Raw genomic sequence first — 17,180 nt, 5'->3', positions numbered from 1 at the left:
ACCTTTTTTGAGGGGGGGGGGGGAGATGCTGGAAGCGTTGCAGCGTTGTGAGGATCTGCTTCTGAATCCCCTGGTTTGCCGTATCGGCGTGTTCTTGAAGGCTCATTTGGTCCTCCTGCTAAGAACCTAACAAAGGGTGACTGGCTTGTAAAAGATCCTCTTCTGTGGTTTCAACAGACCTGGCAAAGCAATTCTACATAGGGTCAAGGGCAATTATTTAAGTGCCATTGTTGTCTTTAAAAGTTGTTGGGTGTGCTTCGAAACTGGGTATTGCAGCCCATTTTAATGCTTAAATGTCGGAATTGTTTTGTTTGTATTGTTTATTCATGGATGGCAATATTTCTCCCTTGAAAGCCTCCTGCAGCTCCTGCAGCTTTATTTTGGAAGGGCTCAGGTGTTTGGAGGACAAAGCTGGTTTTTGCTATGTGCATGTTCTAGAGTAGCACACAAAAGATTGTGATAATAGCTATGGGGTAGCCAACGTGGTGCTTCCCAGGTGATTCTGGATTAAAACTTTCATTATCCCTGATCAATGGTCATGATGCTTGAGACTGATAGAAGCTGAAGTCCAATAACAAGGTGGAGGGCACAGCACTGTCTACCCCTGCACTTACTTTTCAAATCCCAAACACAAACTTGATCAACAAATGAAAAACCACTGTAATAGTCTGCAGTCTTTTCAAAACCACCTTCTAGTATAAAGTGTACTGCTCAAGTTCCCTTCTATGGTTAGAATTTTTGGAGAATGTGGGGAAAACTTAGTAAAAGTGTTGATGGGGAAATTAAATGTGAAACTTCACATCGAACCACAATATCAGTTTATGAATAACAGTAACTAATGCTGGAATTTTCCAGTCTCCTGCATTCTTACATATCAGAAATATAACTTTGGAGACATCACAAGGATCTTAGTAGCACTAATCTTAACTAAAAGTAATTATTTATGCATGACTGTAGTGAACATAGAAACATTATGAAAACGGGAACTGAAATATTAGCAGTAAATTACAGTACAATTTTGACAGCATTGATAAGCAATTAAACCTACTTGATTTATGTCTGAACTTAGTTGGAATGTTTAACATTTATATACCGGCACTACAATATTTTCTGTTTCTAAAAAGTCGTCTGAAGGCATCGAGTGCCAAAATTGTAAATAACTGGCAAATAATTTAAACATCTGAAAGTGATGTAAGTTGTCAGTCATGAATCATAATGTTATTATGTTAGGCTACAGTGTTAGGCTACAGTGGGAACAGCGTGTGTGGATAACATCTCTGACTAAGCAAAGAAAAGCTCGTTGACTGTCTACCTTACTGCCCTGCAAGTAGCGAGAGGCATGCCATTTTTATGCACAAGAGGGACAAAAAGAATAGTATGCCTCTGAGTCTAGATAGCTCTCTTCGAGACAGTACCATTCTTGTCTCAAGCTGAAATGAAAACATTTATTTTCAGTGTGTATCAGTTTGTGTAGAGATGTCAAATACTTTAATGCAATGACTGCAATGCAATGCCTCTCATTGCATGAAAGTATAACTGGCAGCTGACATTAACAGTATCATGATCAGTGAGTTATTGTCTTCAAGTGACATTTGAGCAAGGCATGGAAGTTTTAACTTGCTCTCACATAACTAAAGAGGTACAATACTGTGGTTTTATAAAACACACATTATTTCTGTACTGAAAAGTGAGAACAAGAGCATTGGAAATATCTACCCATGGTTGGAACCATGGGCGGCTCCAACACCAAACTAATTCAGTTTCAGTTTAACATAAGAAGAGCCTGCTAGATCAGGCCCATCTAGTTCAGCATCATGTTCTCACAGCAGCCAACCAGATGCCTGTGGGAGATTCACAGGCAGGACCTGAGGACCAAAGTGCATGTGCCTCCTGTGGTTTCCAGCAACTGGTATTCAGAAACATACTGCATCTGACCATGTGGGCCGAGTGTAGCCATCATGGCTAGTAGTCATTGACAGCTCTTTCCTGAAGGAATTGTCTAATCCTCTTCTAAAGCTATTGAAGTTGATGGCCATTGCTTCCTCCTGTGGGAGCAAATTCCATAGTTTATGCCTTGCGTGAAGTACTTTCTTTTATCTATACTGAATATTGAAGCATTCAGCTTCACTGGATGTCCACAACTTCTAGCATTATGAGAAATTGCTAAAGTGTTGGCTCCTTTGGGAAGAAGGATGGGGTAAACATGTTTTTTTTGTGTGTGTGTGTGTGTGTGTGTGTGTGTGGAAGAACTTCCTGACTGTAAGAGCTGTTTGATTGAGAGTGGAATGGATTTCCTCAGAAGGTTGTGGACTCTCCTTCCTTGGAGGTTTTTGAGCAGAGGTTGGATGGCCAACTGTCAGGGATTTTTAAGCTACAATTCCTGAATTGCAGGGGGTTACACTAGATGGCCCTTGGGGGTGCCTTCCAATGCTACGGTTCTCTGATTCTAAGCCAGTAAGCAATATAATAATCAAATATAGTGTAAAGGAATCTTAGAAATACAAAAGAAATCAAATCTACATACCAAATAGAACTTAACTGTGTCTCAAACAACTATGCAGACTAAAAAATACAATACAAAATATTAATAGTCAGGTACAAATATTTTTAAATGTTACCCTGAGCTGTAAAAAATGATGCCCAACTGCTCATCAGGCCAACTGCTACAAACAGCAAAAAGAGCAAGGAAGCAGGGGAAGAGAAAGAAAATGGGGGAGGGCAGGAGAACAAAAGAAAAGACAAGATGAGGGGAGTTTCATCATCCTCATCATCAATTTGGACGCAGCTGGTTTCAGTCTTCCCCTTCTGATGTCAGCCCAAGGATAGTGCCTCTCCCTGTTCCCAAACTGCTCAGCATCTCCCAGAAGCAGGGGTTGAGCAGCACTCTTTGAATAAGTCTGTGGGCCTGGTGTTTCAGATAGGCCACAGCAGGTTTCAGTTTCCGCCCTTCTGACTATGTAGTCACACCGCGCAACGATTGGCCCTGATATAGGTATGCAGATGGCTTTTTCTAATCACATTAATTGTAAAGGTATATGGCAAGTCCACTCACTAATTTTGTAATGCATGTTGTGGCCCATGCCACAGGTTCTTGCCAAATATTTTCCCACTGTCTGCTGACTTGTAGGATTCTAGTTGTGCACTGGAGTCTGTTGATTCTTTTAGTGAAAGTATTGTGGTAGATGTGTTTCAGATTGACATGAAATTTCAATCTGAGAAATCATTGCTTGTTCTTTGTCATTTTTAAACAGTGAACTTAAAAACACAGTTGCATATATTTTTGTGGTTAATGCATGTAACTCCCACACTCATGCAAAAACCTTCGATAAGATTACAGCTGTGTTGCTTCCTGAAAGATACTGACAGATTTCACATTCTGGTTTGCGGATGTGCAGAGAGGTACTTCAAAAGCCTTTAGTATCACTGACATTAGTCAACTGGCAGCTGTGTGCTGAACTCCTTGTTCTGGACACTTTGCCAAGTGCTTTATGCAAAACTAGGTTTGCAGTGAACCAGGTCGCATTGTTTTTAATGGCATCAGTATGGTATACTGTAAACAAGTGTGGCTTGTTATGAAGCACAGATAGAAAATTTCCACAGACAGCACTTCTGCAACAAGGACAGTTCTGTTGGTTTCAGCAGTGAATTCTTTCTTTCCCCTGAAACCACAGCTGAAATGTTTATAGCTAAAAGTTCAATTTTCTTTTCTAGGAACTTGGAATTAGGATCCCTAGACCACTGGGACAAGGACCAAGCAGATTCATCCCAGAGATGGAGGTGCGTGGTGATTTACGCTTTGCAAGTACACAGAGAACTTGTTACATTTTTGGGTGGTGGTGAATCTAGTATTGGCTGAGGAACAGCTGCAAAGTATTATTCACATGTCCACAGTAAATCATCAGGAGTTTGGCAAGAATTCTGCTGAATTAGAAAACAGTAATGTCCATGTGGAATTTTGATATTTAATGGCACACTCATACTAGCTTGTCTTAATAAACCCAGTGTTGTTTGGATAGTAGGTAAGGATTAGCTTGCCCTTTAATTGTAGTGGACATGTATATTTGTTTAAATCTAATTAACCAGCATGTTTTTAGTGCATAGTGTGAATGTATGAGAGAAGGTGAACAAGTGATCTTCCCGGGCTACTTCACACGCTGGCTGATATAAAACTTGGGTGGTAATAAGAGGCTTTATCAATGTGGCTTTGGTTAACATTACGCCAAGCTTAGTAGTCATAAACATGTTTCCCACAACAGCTAACTATTTAAATAGCTCAGCATTTTGGGGTACTACTGTTGCCTCTATAGGCTAGCATACTGCCCTTCAATAAATATATGTTCCCTGTCCACTTATCTGTTAAAATTTGATATAAAGCCTGAGGTTACAGGGAACCAGGCAGAGGGCTTTCTCAGTAGTGGTGCCCACCCCATGGAACACCCTCCCATCAGATGTCAAGGAAATAAACAGCTATCAGACATCTGAAGGCAGCCACATATCAGGAAAATTTTAATGTCTGATGATTTACAATTTTTAATAGATGGTGTAAGCTGCCCAGAGTGGCTTAGGAAACCCAGCCAGATGGGTGGGGTATAAATAATAAACATATTATTACACGTTATTGATCCAGCACACAATTTGCTATACTTGGGGATTCACTAAAGTCCTTCAGTTATGAGAAGCATCTCATTTGGTATATTAAGATTTAAGAACTGATTTGGAGCTAGTAAATATTAACAAATATTCATATTGGCTGCTATGTCTTTATTTCTTACAATGTTTTGCTACTATTCTTTTTCTAATTCAAACAGATTATCCAAGTGAGCGCTGAAGATACCCACATGCATGCTTTGTTTGCAGAGTCTTTCACCACTTTAGGGCATTTGGACAACATTGCCTTGGTGATGGTTTTCCACCCACAGTACCTGGAGAGCTTTTTAAAAACTCAGCATTATCTGTTGCAGATGGATGGCCCGCTGCCTCTTCACTATCGACACTACATTGGTATCATGGTAGGTTAAACTATGAAACAGAAAGCAATGGCAGTATTTTGTACATCTTTTAAAGTTTCTATATCAGATATGGCTGTACTTAAGAGAAACTTAGTATCTTTACAATCTCTTTGGCACTAAACTAAAAAACATGTATGCTCACCCATGCATTTTATTCCTGTGTGTATTTTAATAATTTAGTTTTTGTTTCTTTAAAATGCTTAAGTGACTGTACAGTCAGAAAATTCTAAATTGAATGAAGTGTGTGTGTGTGTGTGTGTGTGTGTGTGTGTGTGTGTAAAATATAAATGAAGTTTGTTAATTTTGTGGGAATTCTGTGTTCATATTGTGGCTAACCTGTAGCCCTTTGGTAATATTGAGCTGCAATTCCCATCAGCTCCAGCCAGCATGACCAATGGATGGTAATGATGTGATTTCAAGTCGAACAACATCAGGGGTACACCGTTGGGCATCTCTTGTGCATGTTTGTTGTGTATATTGGTCAGAAAGTATTGAGGAACAAATGTGTTTAATTTTTGCAATCTGGAACACTTATTTCTAATGTTTTTACTTATTTCTACATTATAATTTTTCAGTGGCTAGAATAGCAGAGGAATTATTTAAGGCATTCTAGCTAGTAGTGGTCAGTGGAACAGGGCAGCTGCACTCACCTGACCTCCTGTTACCCATGCCACTGCTGCTTACTGAGAGCCAGAGGTGGAGTGACAAAGGCATGGTGCAAACACACGGATGGGAACACTGGATTGTGGCTCTACAAGTGCATTTGTACCTTGCTTCTGCCTCTCCCCTTCACCTCCTGGTGACCACCACCAGCAAAGGCGACAGGAAGGTGAGGTGAGTGGCCTCATCCTGTCAGCTTCTACTTATTCTGTTCAGTTCTATTTGCCCTGAACAAATCTGACTGCAGCAGTGGGGAAAAGGTTTCACTGGTCTAAATCTCCTCTCCAAGCTGCTATTAGTTCTTCCTGGAAAGTAATTGTATTCCTCCCCTCCAAAGAAAACAAACGACTGAAATGTGCATAATTCAGGGCAAACAATAGGGAGGGTTTTTTTTGGGGGGGGGATATATTTAGATTAGTGAAATAATGTAGGAGAGGAAAAGGTTTAAACAACTTCTTTCCTAGCACTGTTGCTGCAATCAAATTTTGCCTCGTGGCTGCTTATAAGCAAAATCTAAAATGGCAAGAGACCGAGTCACGCATCTTTTAATACTTTGTAGTTGGCTCATTTGTGACCAAATAATTTAAGACTGTCTGTTGAGGTTCTAGTATTATTGCTGCAGCTTTCCAGGAAATCTGTCGAACAAAGAGAATGACAGTTGTGGGAGGAAACATCTAATGATGGCTGTTGTTAAAACAGTGTTCAAGCTGTTTTCTCTAGCCTTCATGTATAAAAGGGATTGGAGGAACTAGACTAAAATAGCAGAAACAAAGTATCTCTGATATATTTAAGTTAAAATTATGGGCTGCAATGTTATATAATTTTACCTGGAACAAAGTGGCCCTTTTTTGCTGGGACATCTTGTGTAAAAGCATTTGCCCTTCCTCTTATACCCCTTCCCCCCGCATGCCCCCTAAATCTGTTCTGGGGGCATCCTCCAATCCTCTGGAGCAAATTGGGAGGGGGTTGCAAGGAGATAAGGGAGGAGAAGTTCTGTTGCTTGAGTATTTGTGTGGAAAGAACAATTTCATTGGATGCAACCAGTCAGTGGGACTTGATTCTGAGTACACTGGTTTATAAAGTGAATACATTTGTATATGGTAAAGAAATAAAAGTTGCTGTTGTACTGCTTTTGCCATCTACAAAGCACACACAGAAATAAACCACTAAGCAAACAAAATACATAAACATTACTACACAGGCAAGTTTGGTTTTTTGTTGCTGTTTCCCATTCTTGAGCATAGCTATACTCTGTAATTATCCATATTGATAGGCAAGGAACTTCCCTGCAGGGAATCTCTCAGTTTGATAGTTCTTGTGCTTGTTTTTCCTCCAGGCTGCAGCTAGGCACCAGTGCTCCTACTTGGTTAATGTCCATGTCAATTGCTTTCTTCATGTTGGGGGAGACCCTAAGTGGTTGAATGGTCTAGAGAATGCACCTCAAAAACTGCAGAATTTGGGTGAATTGAATAAAATATTGGCACACAGACCATGGCTCATTACCAAAGAACATATTGAAGTGAGTATTTTACTTACTTACTTACTTATTTACATATAAATACTATATATGTAAGCTCCCTTAACATTTTTATTTATATTTAAAGCTTTTCAAGCGTCTCTAGCATTTTAATCTATACCTTTTTAAATATTTACTACCACGTGCTGTGTCATAAGATGCTAAAACATTCAAACCATCTTAACAGAAACACAAGTGCTAAGTGTCTGTGCTGAACAACTTTCTTACTTGGAAATTTACTACTGGGATACCAGCTGGTGTTTTTTTTGGGGGGGGCATGGCATAGTACTAGGTACTTGCCAAGTCTTGATATATAGCTCTCAGGTGGATGGGCACCATCCTTAAACTATGATTCATGTTGTTCGCATATAGCACCTGATGCTGAAGGATCATTTAGGGACATGGTAGGTCCAAGTGCTTTCTTTTCTTTTCTTTTCTTTTCTTTTCTTTTCTTTTCTTTTCTTTTCTTTTCTTTCTTTCTTTCTCTCTCTCTCTCTCTCTCTCTCTCTCTCTCTCTTTCTTTCTCCTTTTTGAACCCTGAGATTAACCATCTAATGTTGATTTCCATTTGTCAAAACAAAACAAAACTGAATTATTATTTTTAACTAGCTCTCATTATACTAGACAGTATCATTTTAGTGTATCAGTGACTAATTTGTCCCTGAACACCTGACCTTAGATACTTTAAAAAGTAATTAGAAATTTGTGTTTAGGATTATTTGGTCTCCCATAGCTTAGCTAGCGTACATTTTTGTTTCAAAATTATCTAAACTACCTTCAACTTTGATAATAGAGCAATACCACGTATAAAGTTGCAGAGCTATAAAGTATTCACCTAGTTGAGAATCTTGTTCATGGGTATTCAGTCCCTGCATTTAGTAGGATCTTTCTGATATAAAAGCATGAGTGTGTGTCATGGTAGAAACATCCGTAGCCTTATTGTATAATCAGATTTGTGAGGTAGCTACAAGCAAAGTTTCTAAGAGAACTTATAAATCTTTTTTCCTCCTGAAGCAACTTCTAAAGACTGAAGAACATAGCTGGTCCCTGGCAGAACTGATCCATGCTGTAGTTCTCCTTACACATTATCATTCGCTTGCGTCCTTCACATTTGGCTGTGGAATCAACCCAGAAATTCACTGTGATGGTGGTCACACGTTCAGGCCACCTTCTGTTAGTGGCTACTGCATTTGTGATATCGCAAATGGAAATCATGGTGTGTATGAGACGCAGGGCCCAGCTGCAAATATTGCTGTAAGTATTTCACATATATTAAGTAAGTTACATACATGAACATTTTTTTCCAGCATTTCCACTGGTAGTGAAGTATATATACATGAAAGTATATGAAAAATCCCAGTAGCACTTTTTTATTCATTGGGGGTGGGGGCACAAATCAGTGACTTTTCAAAGCAGCAAATGTATTTGTACTTGTATGAACGTAGAAACTGTATTTGTATTTTCTGAAGCAAACACATCAGGGAAGCCCAGTTAGACCAAGGTCCCTAAATGTGGATAACGTACAGCAGGCATAGGCAAACTTGGCCCTCCAGATGTTTTGGGACTATGACTCCCATCACCCCTAGCTAACAGGACCAGTGGTCAGGGATGATGGGAGTTGTAGTCCCAAAACATCTGGAGGGCCGAGTTTGCCTATGCCTGACGTACACACTTGATATGGAAAAATACAAGTGTCAGTTCAAGAAATTTATTTGCTGTGAGAGGTGTGGAGCTGATCTGAGTTTCCCAAAATTGAACTGAAATTGTTCAAGTCCTCACTAATTTAATATGATGGTTTAGTTCAGGGGTCGGCAACCTAAGGCCCATGGGCCACAAGCAGCCGACAGGGGTTGTTTAACCAGCCCACAAGCCGCCTGCTCGGCGAGTCCCCATGGGCTGTGCTAAACCAGCACAGTGTGGGGACTCACTTCCGCAGCGCCAAAAATTGTGGGCGTGATCTGGCCCACGGAGGGATCTCCCCTGGAGTGAACTGGCCCAAGGCAAAGTAAACCTTGCCGACCCCTGGTTTAGCTGGTCTAGTGACTTTTGCCATTGTCAAAAACAATGTGTCACTGAGAATTATCAAAAGGTTCCTAAGGTGAGAGACAGGCTTACCATGAAGCAGATTCCAACTCCCAAGAATGCACATACAATTTGTATGTATGTGTATTATTATTATTATTATTATTAACAACAACAACACAATGTGAAAAGCAGTCCTAATGAATTTCAGTTATAAAAAACACATCACATTTCACAAGTGAGATGTTTAATCAGTAATGTTGCTATCTTTTGCGGGTGGGGGGGGTGAAGTACTAGCGGGAACAGAACATTTGTTTTAATTATTCCTAACATCTTTTACATCAAACTACAGCCTGAGAAAAAGGTGATAGACAGAAATTAGATGTTATGTCACTTATGTTGGATGTTATATCAACTAAATTTTCTTGTAGGTATGTGATGCCAATTTTAAATGTAGCTGTTGTGTTTTTTGTTAATAGCATTTTAAGAATGTGGAACCTTTTTTTGAAATAGGCATTTTTAAAGAACTTTAGATCTTTGGACAGCATTTTGCACAAGCTGCAGCTTTTGGACAAAACTTAATAGGATGTACTTCAGTCGAAGCTACTAATGCATCAAACACTGTAGCCAGAAACAGCTATAACTGTTAATTCTGCATTACATCATTGCATAATAAAGGCAAATAGAATATCCACGAAACTGAGGGCACCATTGAATTTAAGGTAGTAAGCATAGATAAGTAAGGTAAGTAAGGGAGGCATAGAACTGGAACATGGTATAATGCTTATACTTACCTGTGACTGTATACTCTCAGTACAATATCCCAATGCATTAGAATATTGGTTTGTTTTTTTAAGACCACCGAGCCTTTCTGTGAAGTAGAAGCACTTATGGAAAAACTGAAGCAACTACAGGAATGTAGAGATGATGTTAAAGCCAGTCAAGAAGAAAAGGCCACTCGTTTTGAGAAGGAAAAGAGAGAAAGCATGTTGGTGTGTTGCTCAGGTGGGAACATAGTTAAAGTCAACATATCTTTAAAAACCATCTTGGCTTGTGATGCATGTCTTAGTGTTGCCTATCAAGTTAAACAGCAAAATGCTTTTGTCAATTCCAGATCACAGCAAGTTTCCACTGTCATGAATAGATAATGAAACACCACATTAAAACACTGATCTCCTTTATAACTCAAAATCTTAATTACAAGTTAATCAGTTCATCTGGGTAGTTGCCCAAGACAAACCTACGCATGTAGGGAGGTATGTTGCCAAGGGATGTGTGTGTTGAGATGCCCCACCCAGTGTGTCTACTGCTTAATTAAGGTGACCCTTTCCCACTGGCTGTCAGCTAACACTAGCAGCAGAAGAGAGCCCTGGCCTTCCCTACTTGGAACAGCCACCTAGAGTCGTTTATTTCATTCGTTAGGCACCTACACAAGAATGTCCAGGTATATTAAAATGAAAACACAAACCCAGCAACAAGCAGATCTGCAGTCTGCTTGCACCTAACACTGTTGCTGTGCAGTTTATTTTGGAGCATAATGGGGTGTGGGAGTATGGACTTTGTTTCCATCAACACTGTTGATTGTACCAAGACCACAGCTAATCTTATGTACCTGACCATGCTTGTTACTTCTGTGAGTCTGGAATTTATGGCCTCCCAATGGGGAGTGAGTCTGCATCTGGAGTGTTGCCATACCAACACAGAGAAAGCATTAAATATTAGGAACTGTTTGCCATTAACATGTATACATGATTAGGTGGAAATACACAGGCAAAATAGTGCTTGAAACTAAAGATGTCCTCCTTTTGCTATACTTTGGTTTTACTCTCATCTTAAATTCTGTTTATATCCTCTTTTCCACTGCCATATAAACCTAGAAGCAGGATGTTGCTAGTTGCTGACATGGTTTTCTGTAGCATTCATTTTTTATTAGAAAGTTTAGTATTGTTGTGTCAGTGCAGTGTCATGTCAAGAGCACCTGGATGCGCAAGGACATACCAATGAAAAACTAGTGTAGTGTTGGGCTGCATGTTATCCCAAAGTTTGGCTGAAATCCTAAAAATACTGGCTTTCAGCTTAAAGCAACAATGTGTTTCAATCCCATCTGACCATACTGACGAGCTTGAAATATACAGCCTGAAATATACAGCCTGAAATGCTAAGACCAGAAACAAGAAGACTTGTTACTAATTTCTGGCCCTGTATTTTTTTCTGTTCATCAAGTCAAACGTTTCTTCTCATTTGAAAATAGTTAAGAAATGCATCTGTACTTTGCATCTGCCGTGTAGAGAAATTATATGCTCACTACTTGCATTAATATGTGGATGTTATTTATTTTATTTATATACTGCCTTTCGTGGTTCGCAGCATAAAAATACAAAATAAACACAAAATATAGAGTTAGGGCCTTGAATTTCACATAACTGAAGGAGAGGGAACTGGTGGCCCTCTATCATAGAGGTTCAGTGCTGCATTTTGAAAAAGGTTTTGTCTAATAAACTCTCAATTTTAATTGATTTCATGTGTATTTAGTTTGTATCCCTTTAGTCTAGAAAAGGATTTTCAATTTTTAAATTGTAGCCATTTGCATCAGGGCTTTCTGTGTTAAGTTTTGCAATGTTTTGTTACATTTTTAACAGAAGATGAAGAATCTGTGCCAACAAGAGATGTGTCTCGCCACTTTGAGGATACTAGCTATGGCTATAAAGATTTCTCCAGACATGGAATGCAAGTACCTACGTTCCATGTTCAGGTAGGACTTAGGTTGCAAGTAACAAAACTTGGAAGAGTGCGCTGCATAATTAGTATTTATACACTAAGCTCATTGTAGGGCTTTACTATTATCCTAAGAAAATAAGATAGTGTTTCCAAGCTTAGTTTAAAACTGTGTGTGTAATACAATGGCATCTTTCTTGGGAACTTGCACTCACGTACTGAATTTGTTTTTAAGGACTATTCATGGGAAGACCATGGCTATTCATTGGTAAATCGTCTCTATCCAGATGTGGGGCAGTTGATAGATGAGAAGTTTCAGATTGCATACAACCTGACTTACAACACAATGGCTATGCATAAAGATGTGGATACCTCAATGCTCAGGCGGGCAATCTGGAATTATATCCATTGTATGTTTGGAATAAGGTTGGTCCTGTTATCTGTATATGGGCAGCTTTATGGTAACACTGTGCACTTGTTTGTTATTGTAGACATTGTTGACATTCTGAGTTTAGTATATATAACCTGTAAAGAATACTTTGCAAAACCTACATCAAAAGTTATGTTGTCCCAAACTGTAGCAGTCATGGATACATTAATTGGATAAGCAAGAGGAGAAGGTAGTGGCTCTTAGTAACTCTTTATCAGGAGTTCCAGGTCAGAGCAAACAGCCTAGTGGCTTGGAATGTAATTTGCCTTAATTTGAATAAAATAAAATAAAATGCTAGAATGGAATAGGATTTTATACTACTCTCAGGTTCATGGCCTGAAGAAATCGCCATGGAACTGGAATTATTTGTGGATAGGGGCATGGGAAGCAGTGATCTGCAGGATAGAGAAAGGCAGAAGAAACTTGTAGGACTGTAAGTACCATGTGATAGTGCTTATTCACACAAAGGAAGTAATCTTCCAGAGCTGTGGGAAGCAAAGAAAAGCACTGGAGAAGGGAAGTTGTTCAACTGCAGAGAAGAGGAGAAAATATTCAGAAGACTACTGTCATGGGGCTGTGGTTGGAGATCCACAGAAACACCTATTCCTGTCAAGTAGCTAGTATGATTGATTGTACTGTAATGACAAAAATGTTTGTTTTTGGAGAGATAAAATTTTCCCCTTAATTCCAACCAGATATGATGACTATGACTATGGTGAAATTAACCAGCTACTGGACCGCAGTTTTAAAATTTACATCAAAACTGTGGTGTGTGCTCCTGAGAAGACCACAAACAGAATGTATGATAGCTTTTGGAGACAGTTCAAACACTCTGAGAAGGTAAGTTCTTCAAACATATATTTTGACTTTGCTATATTGAGCAATAATGTTGCTTGATAGTTAGATAATGAGGCCAATACATTTTGTTTGCAACTCTCATGATTCTACGTAGATTTAATCTCCCATCTATTACAAACTTGTATACTTTTTTCAAATAAGCAGTGTTTGTATTTTTACATTCATAGTATGAGAGAATAAGGATTATAATGTTGGTTCACATCATTGTAGCAAGCTTGATCAAAGACCTCATTAAGGTAGGCCTTTGCCTGCTGCACCTACATAGTATGTTCTTGGATCCCAGGGAAGGCTCTACACAGTGCCTTCATTTTACATTGGCCAACCTTATCACACAGAGATGTATTGGACACTATTTCCCACTTGCCTGTCTTCTGTACACAGGATTCTAGTGGTTTAATATTTTTTTGTGTTGATTCATTTTAATAATTTTAATATTTTCAAACTGTGACCATGGTTGTCAGATGGAGAAACATGCGCTCTTTACAAATCCAGGGCCAGCCACCATGCCACTGCTACTGGGTTCACAGCCTAATGGGTTGACCAGTGAAACATTTAATCACAGAAATCCTGCATGCTTGACAACAATACTCTGGACAGGAGACATACTTGAAACTCAGATATGTTTCTTCTCTTCTTCTTTAAAGGTTCATGTCAATTTGCTTCTCATAGAAGCGCGGATGCAGGCGGAACTGCTGTATGCTCTGAGAGCCATTACTCGCTATATGACCTGAAATGTTTGGCTGGCTGGCTAACTAGGTTGGAAGGTGCAGCAGGTGCTGCCTACTAGGAGATGCTACCGAGCTTCGGAACCAGTGGTGGCTAAAAGCCATGAGATCGATTGTGCCATAACTTTCTTTTAGTTTCAGCTCCTTCCTTGGTGGAATATTGCTACTGGGCTTGGTGGACAAAATTGTTCAGAGAGGCTCCTTGATCACTTCAGCCTGCTCTTGATAGCACAGGAAACCATGATTTGTGGCAGCCAAGTAGTTAATTACGCAAATCTTGTATTGTTGCAAGTAGATAACAAAATCTGGGGACACGAGGAGAATTTAAAAAGACTTCTGCTTTTGATATAAGAATAATTGATATTTTTTAAAGGAAACGTCTTGATGCTGCTGTACTTGCTAGTGAAATGAAGAGACTAGCAATTCCAATTAAGCTACAAATGAAATCTGAGCCTTATATGGTTACTAGAGAAAGTCCTTGCTAATTATTTGAAACTGAACTGTATTCACACTAACAGTTTTGATTGTAACAGGAGTGTCTAGCTTTAAAAGAAAAAGTTACTGGCCTGGACTTGTTCACAGTGGTTGTGTGGCTAAATCAACAGTGTGAAAAGGAGTAAGAATTTTCAAAGCTGTTTAAGACTGCAACTATGTGAAATGCTAAATGCTTGGTAACAAGGACAAACATTCTCCTATTTCTTATTGTTCCTAGAAGTTATCTAAGGTGTGGGAAAGTTAATTCAGATTATCAGGCAGCCTCTCAATACATTTGCTTACCCATGCCTATGGTCCATCACTTAGCTTATGTAGTCAAGCAGGAAAAATAGCATAACAATAAAACCCTTAAGTTTGGCATACAGCTGTTTCTGGAAAATATATGGATACTTTTGTATGAGCAGCATGAACTGCTATAAAATCTGTCAGTATTACTGAATTGTTTAAATAAAACAATTTTTGTTCTGTTCTTATTTCAGGCATTTTATTTGAACTAGCATTAACTAGTATAGAGTAGTGAGTGCGATATCTGGCCCTGCACTGCTGTCTATTTGTGTTTGAGGGGAAAGAACAAAAAACTAAAATGCAACCCTTGACAGTTTAACAGGAAGCATCTGCTATTTCCTCTAGTAAAAAAAATAAAATACAAGGTTTATGCTGATCCAAAAAATCATAGAACGAATGTGTGGTTCTTAAATTGGCTTAGGCTAAAACATACCTTCTACTAATTGCTGTATAAAGCAATTGAAGTCTAATAATATCAACATCCAAAGATGTTCTCAGTTCTTCAAGGATATTGTATAAAGCTGATGCTTGCCTCTTTGCAGGTTGTTTAGTTTCAGTTTTAAAACAGATGCAGTCCTTTTTTTAAAGCATCGGAGGGAAGAGTAGAATATAGTAGTTTTGCATTAAACCAAATAGGAGCTAATGATGCAAAATCTCCTATAGAGGTTATTTGGGCACGTGCCTCTTCTGTATAATGTAGTAGAGATTTTCCACCACTATTTTGTTGATAGCAAGTCATATAAAAATTTCCAAGATGAAAAGTAATAATCAGTTTCTCTATGGGCAATGTCTTAGTTGAGTTAGTATGAGAACACTCCATTATCTAAAAAACAGTTGTATGAAATATAGGATTGGGGGGCAATGTCTAATTTTAGCTACACTCATGAAAAAAACCCTCTTAATGCTGATTTATTGCACCTCTAAATTTCTGGAAACCACAGAAGGGGAGGCCAGAAGTTGCTATTTTTTTCCCATCAAGGCTCTATTTTCTACAATCCGATCTAATAAATGCATATTTAATATCCCAAGTCAATAGGACAAGGAACAGTGAATCCTTGCTCATCATGAGATAATCACTTTTCTGCAAACTTCTACTGTCTTGGGACATATTTTTAGCTTTCTAAAAAGACACACAAACCAGATGCTGTAGCTGGTTTATTTTTACATCCCTAAATGCCACTGGAAATTTAAGAAAAGGTACCATACAATGAACGTACATCCTAATACAAAAGAAAACTACCTAAAGCCACTTTCTGTCAAAGCACTGAGTGCCACAACTTTGCATAAACGGCCAATGGAGTATCCTCAGCACCCACCTTAAAATAAGGAATTCAAAAGTTGCAGTTTTGAATCCTCTGGAGAAGCTTCTGCGCCACAGGTTTGAACTCTGTTTCCCAGTAAAGTTTGTGATAATCTCTTAAATCGTCCAAATTGTAATCCAGAGCTAATTCTTCATCTGCAGCAAGAACAACGATGACATTATCAGTCAAGATGAAACAGAACAATGCATTTAAATTATTTAGGGTCTCTTCACAGGATGTGCAGGATTTTCCTTTTAGTAAACATGAGTAAGACTGAAAAAAATAGTGCCAATGTCTTCTTAAAAATCCACCTTGTGCATGGTACAGCAGTGAGTGTTGATCCTGGTCTAGATAGAACACTGCATAGATAATTTCACACAGCTGCTATACTGCCATTTGAACAAGAGGTAGTTTCTCAGTAAATATGGTTTAGTTGGATTCAACACAATAGAATTACAATTATCAGAAGTAGAGGTAAAACATTGGAGCCCTGCTGGATTAGACAAAGACGCTATTTAGTACAGCATCACGGCCCACAGCTGACTGCTTCTGGACAGCTCTCAAGACAGGCTTGAAGGTAACAGCCCTCCCCTATGTTTTGCTCCTCACCACAGTTGGTATTCGGAGACATGCTTCCTCCGAACATGAAGGTACTATTATAGCGCATAACTATTGACAAAAATACACCCCCCATGGATTTTAGGCAATCTATGCCTGTGGCCATTACCATTATTTATGGCATTTGCTGCCATAAGGTACGTGTGCATTTTGTGAAGTGCTTTCATTTGTTTTGAAACTACTGCCAGTCACTTTCATGGCATTAACACTAAATTCTAGTATTACCTAAGAGGAAGAAAAATATATTCCATTCCCTTAATGACTTCATTAAATTCTGTCATGCCTCTGCCTTTTGCATTTCCCTCCCAGCAAACTGAAGACAATATAGGTGATATCCAGTTGTGGTTTCCCACTTGCACAAAAAGGAATTCCTCTCCTTCCCCAGAATCCTTCAGAGCAGTTAAGGAAGACTTTTTGGATCTTACTAGTGAACACTATCTAGGGTAGGTGTCCAACCTCTTCTTGCGAGGGGGTAACCAGCACTATACGTAGTATTCAGAATATGGCTGCCTGAGTGAGTAGCTTCTGTATTTTCATTGTACTTGT

General features: G+C 39.0%; 2 protein-coding genes and 1 long non-coding RNA gene across 28 annotated transcripts in view; 1 reads left to right on the top strand and 2 right to left on the bottom strand.

Moving 5' to 3' along the window:
- The window catches only part of SESN1 (sestrin 1), a 45,119-nt gene extending 30,216 nt beyond the window's left edge, over positions 1-14,903 (top strand). For 3 of the 8 annotated variants that reach the window (XM_083731311.1, XM_083731315.1, XM_083731318.1), the window contains exons 2-10: positions 3,712-3,777; positions 4,809-5,009; positions 7,006-7,188; positions 8,200-8,439; positions 10,065-10,212; positions 11,847-11,959; positions 12,158-12,348; positions 13,048-13,192; positions 13,855-14,903. In XM_083731311.1, the coding sequence (XP_083587437.1) occupies positions 3,712-3,777; positions 4,809-5,009; positions 7,006-7,188; positions 8,200-8,439; positions 10,065-10,212; positions 11,847-11,959; positions 12,158-12,348; positions 13,048-13,192; positions 13,855-13,941 (1,374 nt within the window). In that variant the 3' untranslated portion in view covers positions 13,942-14,903. The remainder of the gene's footprint in view (positions 1-3,711; positions 3,778-4,808; positions 5,010-7,005; positions 7,189-8,199; positions 8,440-10,064; positions 10,213-11,846; positions 11,960-12,157; positions 12,349-13,047; positions 13,193-13,854) is intronic. The other 5 variants (XM_083731312.1, XM_083731316.1, XM_083731313.1 and 2 more) reach the window with 3 other exon arrangements.
- LOC310841086 lies at positions 804-10,092 on the bottom strand. Its single transcript, XR_014562338.1, has 2 exons — positions 10,002-10,092; positions 804-2,045 (listed from the first exon to the last, which is right to left on the bottom strand). It is a non-coding gene; the product is annotated as an uncharacterized lncRNA (long non-coding RNA).
- A 952-nt stretch (positions 14,904-15,855) lies between the features above and the next one.
- The window catches only part of ARMC2 (armadillo repeat containing 2), a 90,605-nt gene continuing 89,280 nt past the window's right edge, over positions 15,856-17,180 (bottom strand). For all 19 annotated transcript variants that reach the window (XM_083731143.1, XM_083731126.1, XM_083731138.1 and 16 more), the window contains one exon: positions 15,856-16,171. In XM_083731143.1, coding sequence (XP_083587269.1) covers positions 16,047-16,171 — 125 coding nt within the window. In that variant the 3' untranslated portion in view covers positions 15,856-16,046. The remainder of the gene's footprint in view (positions 16,172-17,180) is intronic.

The sequence above is a fragment of the Podarcis gaigeae genome (assembly GCF_964106915.1).
Source record: "Podarcis gaigeae genome assembly, chromosome: 3".
Classification (NCBI taxonomy): Eukaryota; Metazoa; Chordata; class Lepidosauria; order Squamata; family Lacertidae; genus Podarcis; species Podarcis gaigeae.
This window is presented reverse-complemented; position numbering and strand designations above follow the sequence as displayed.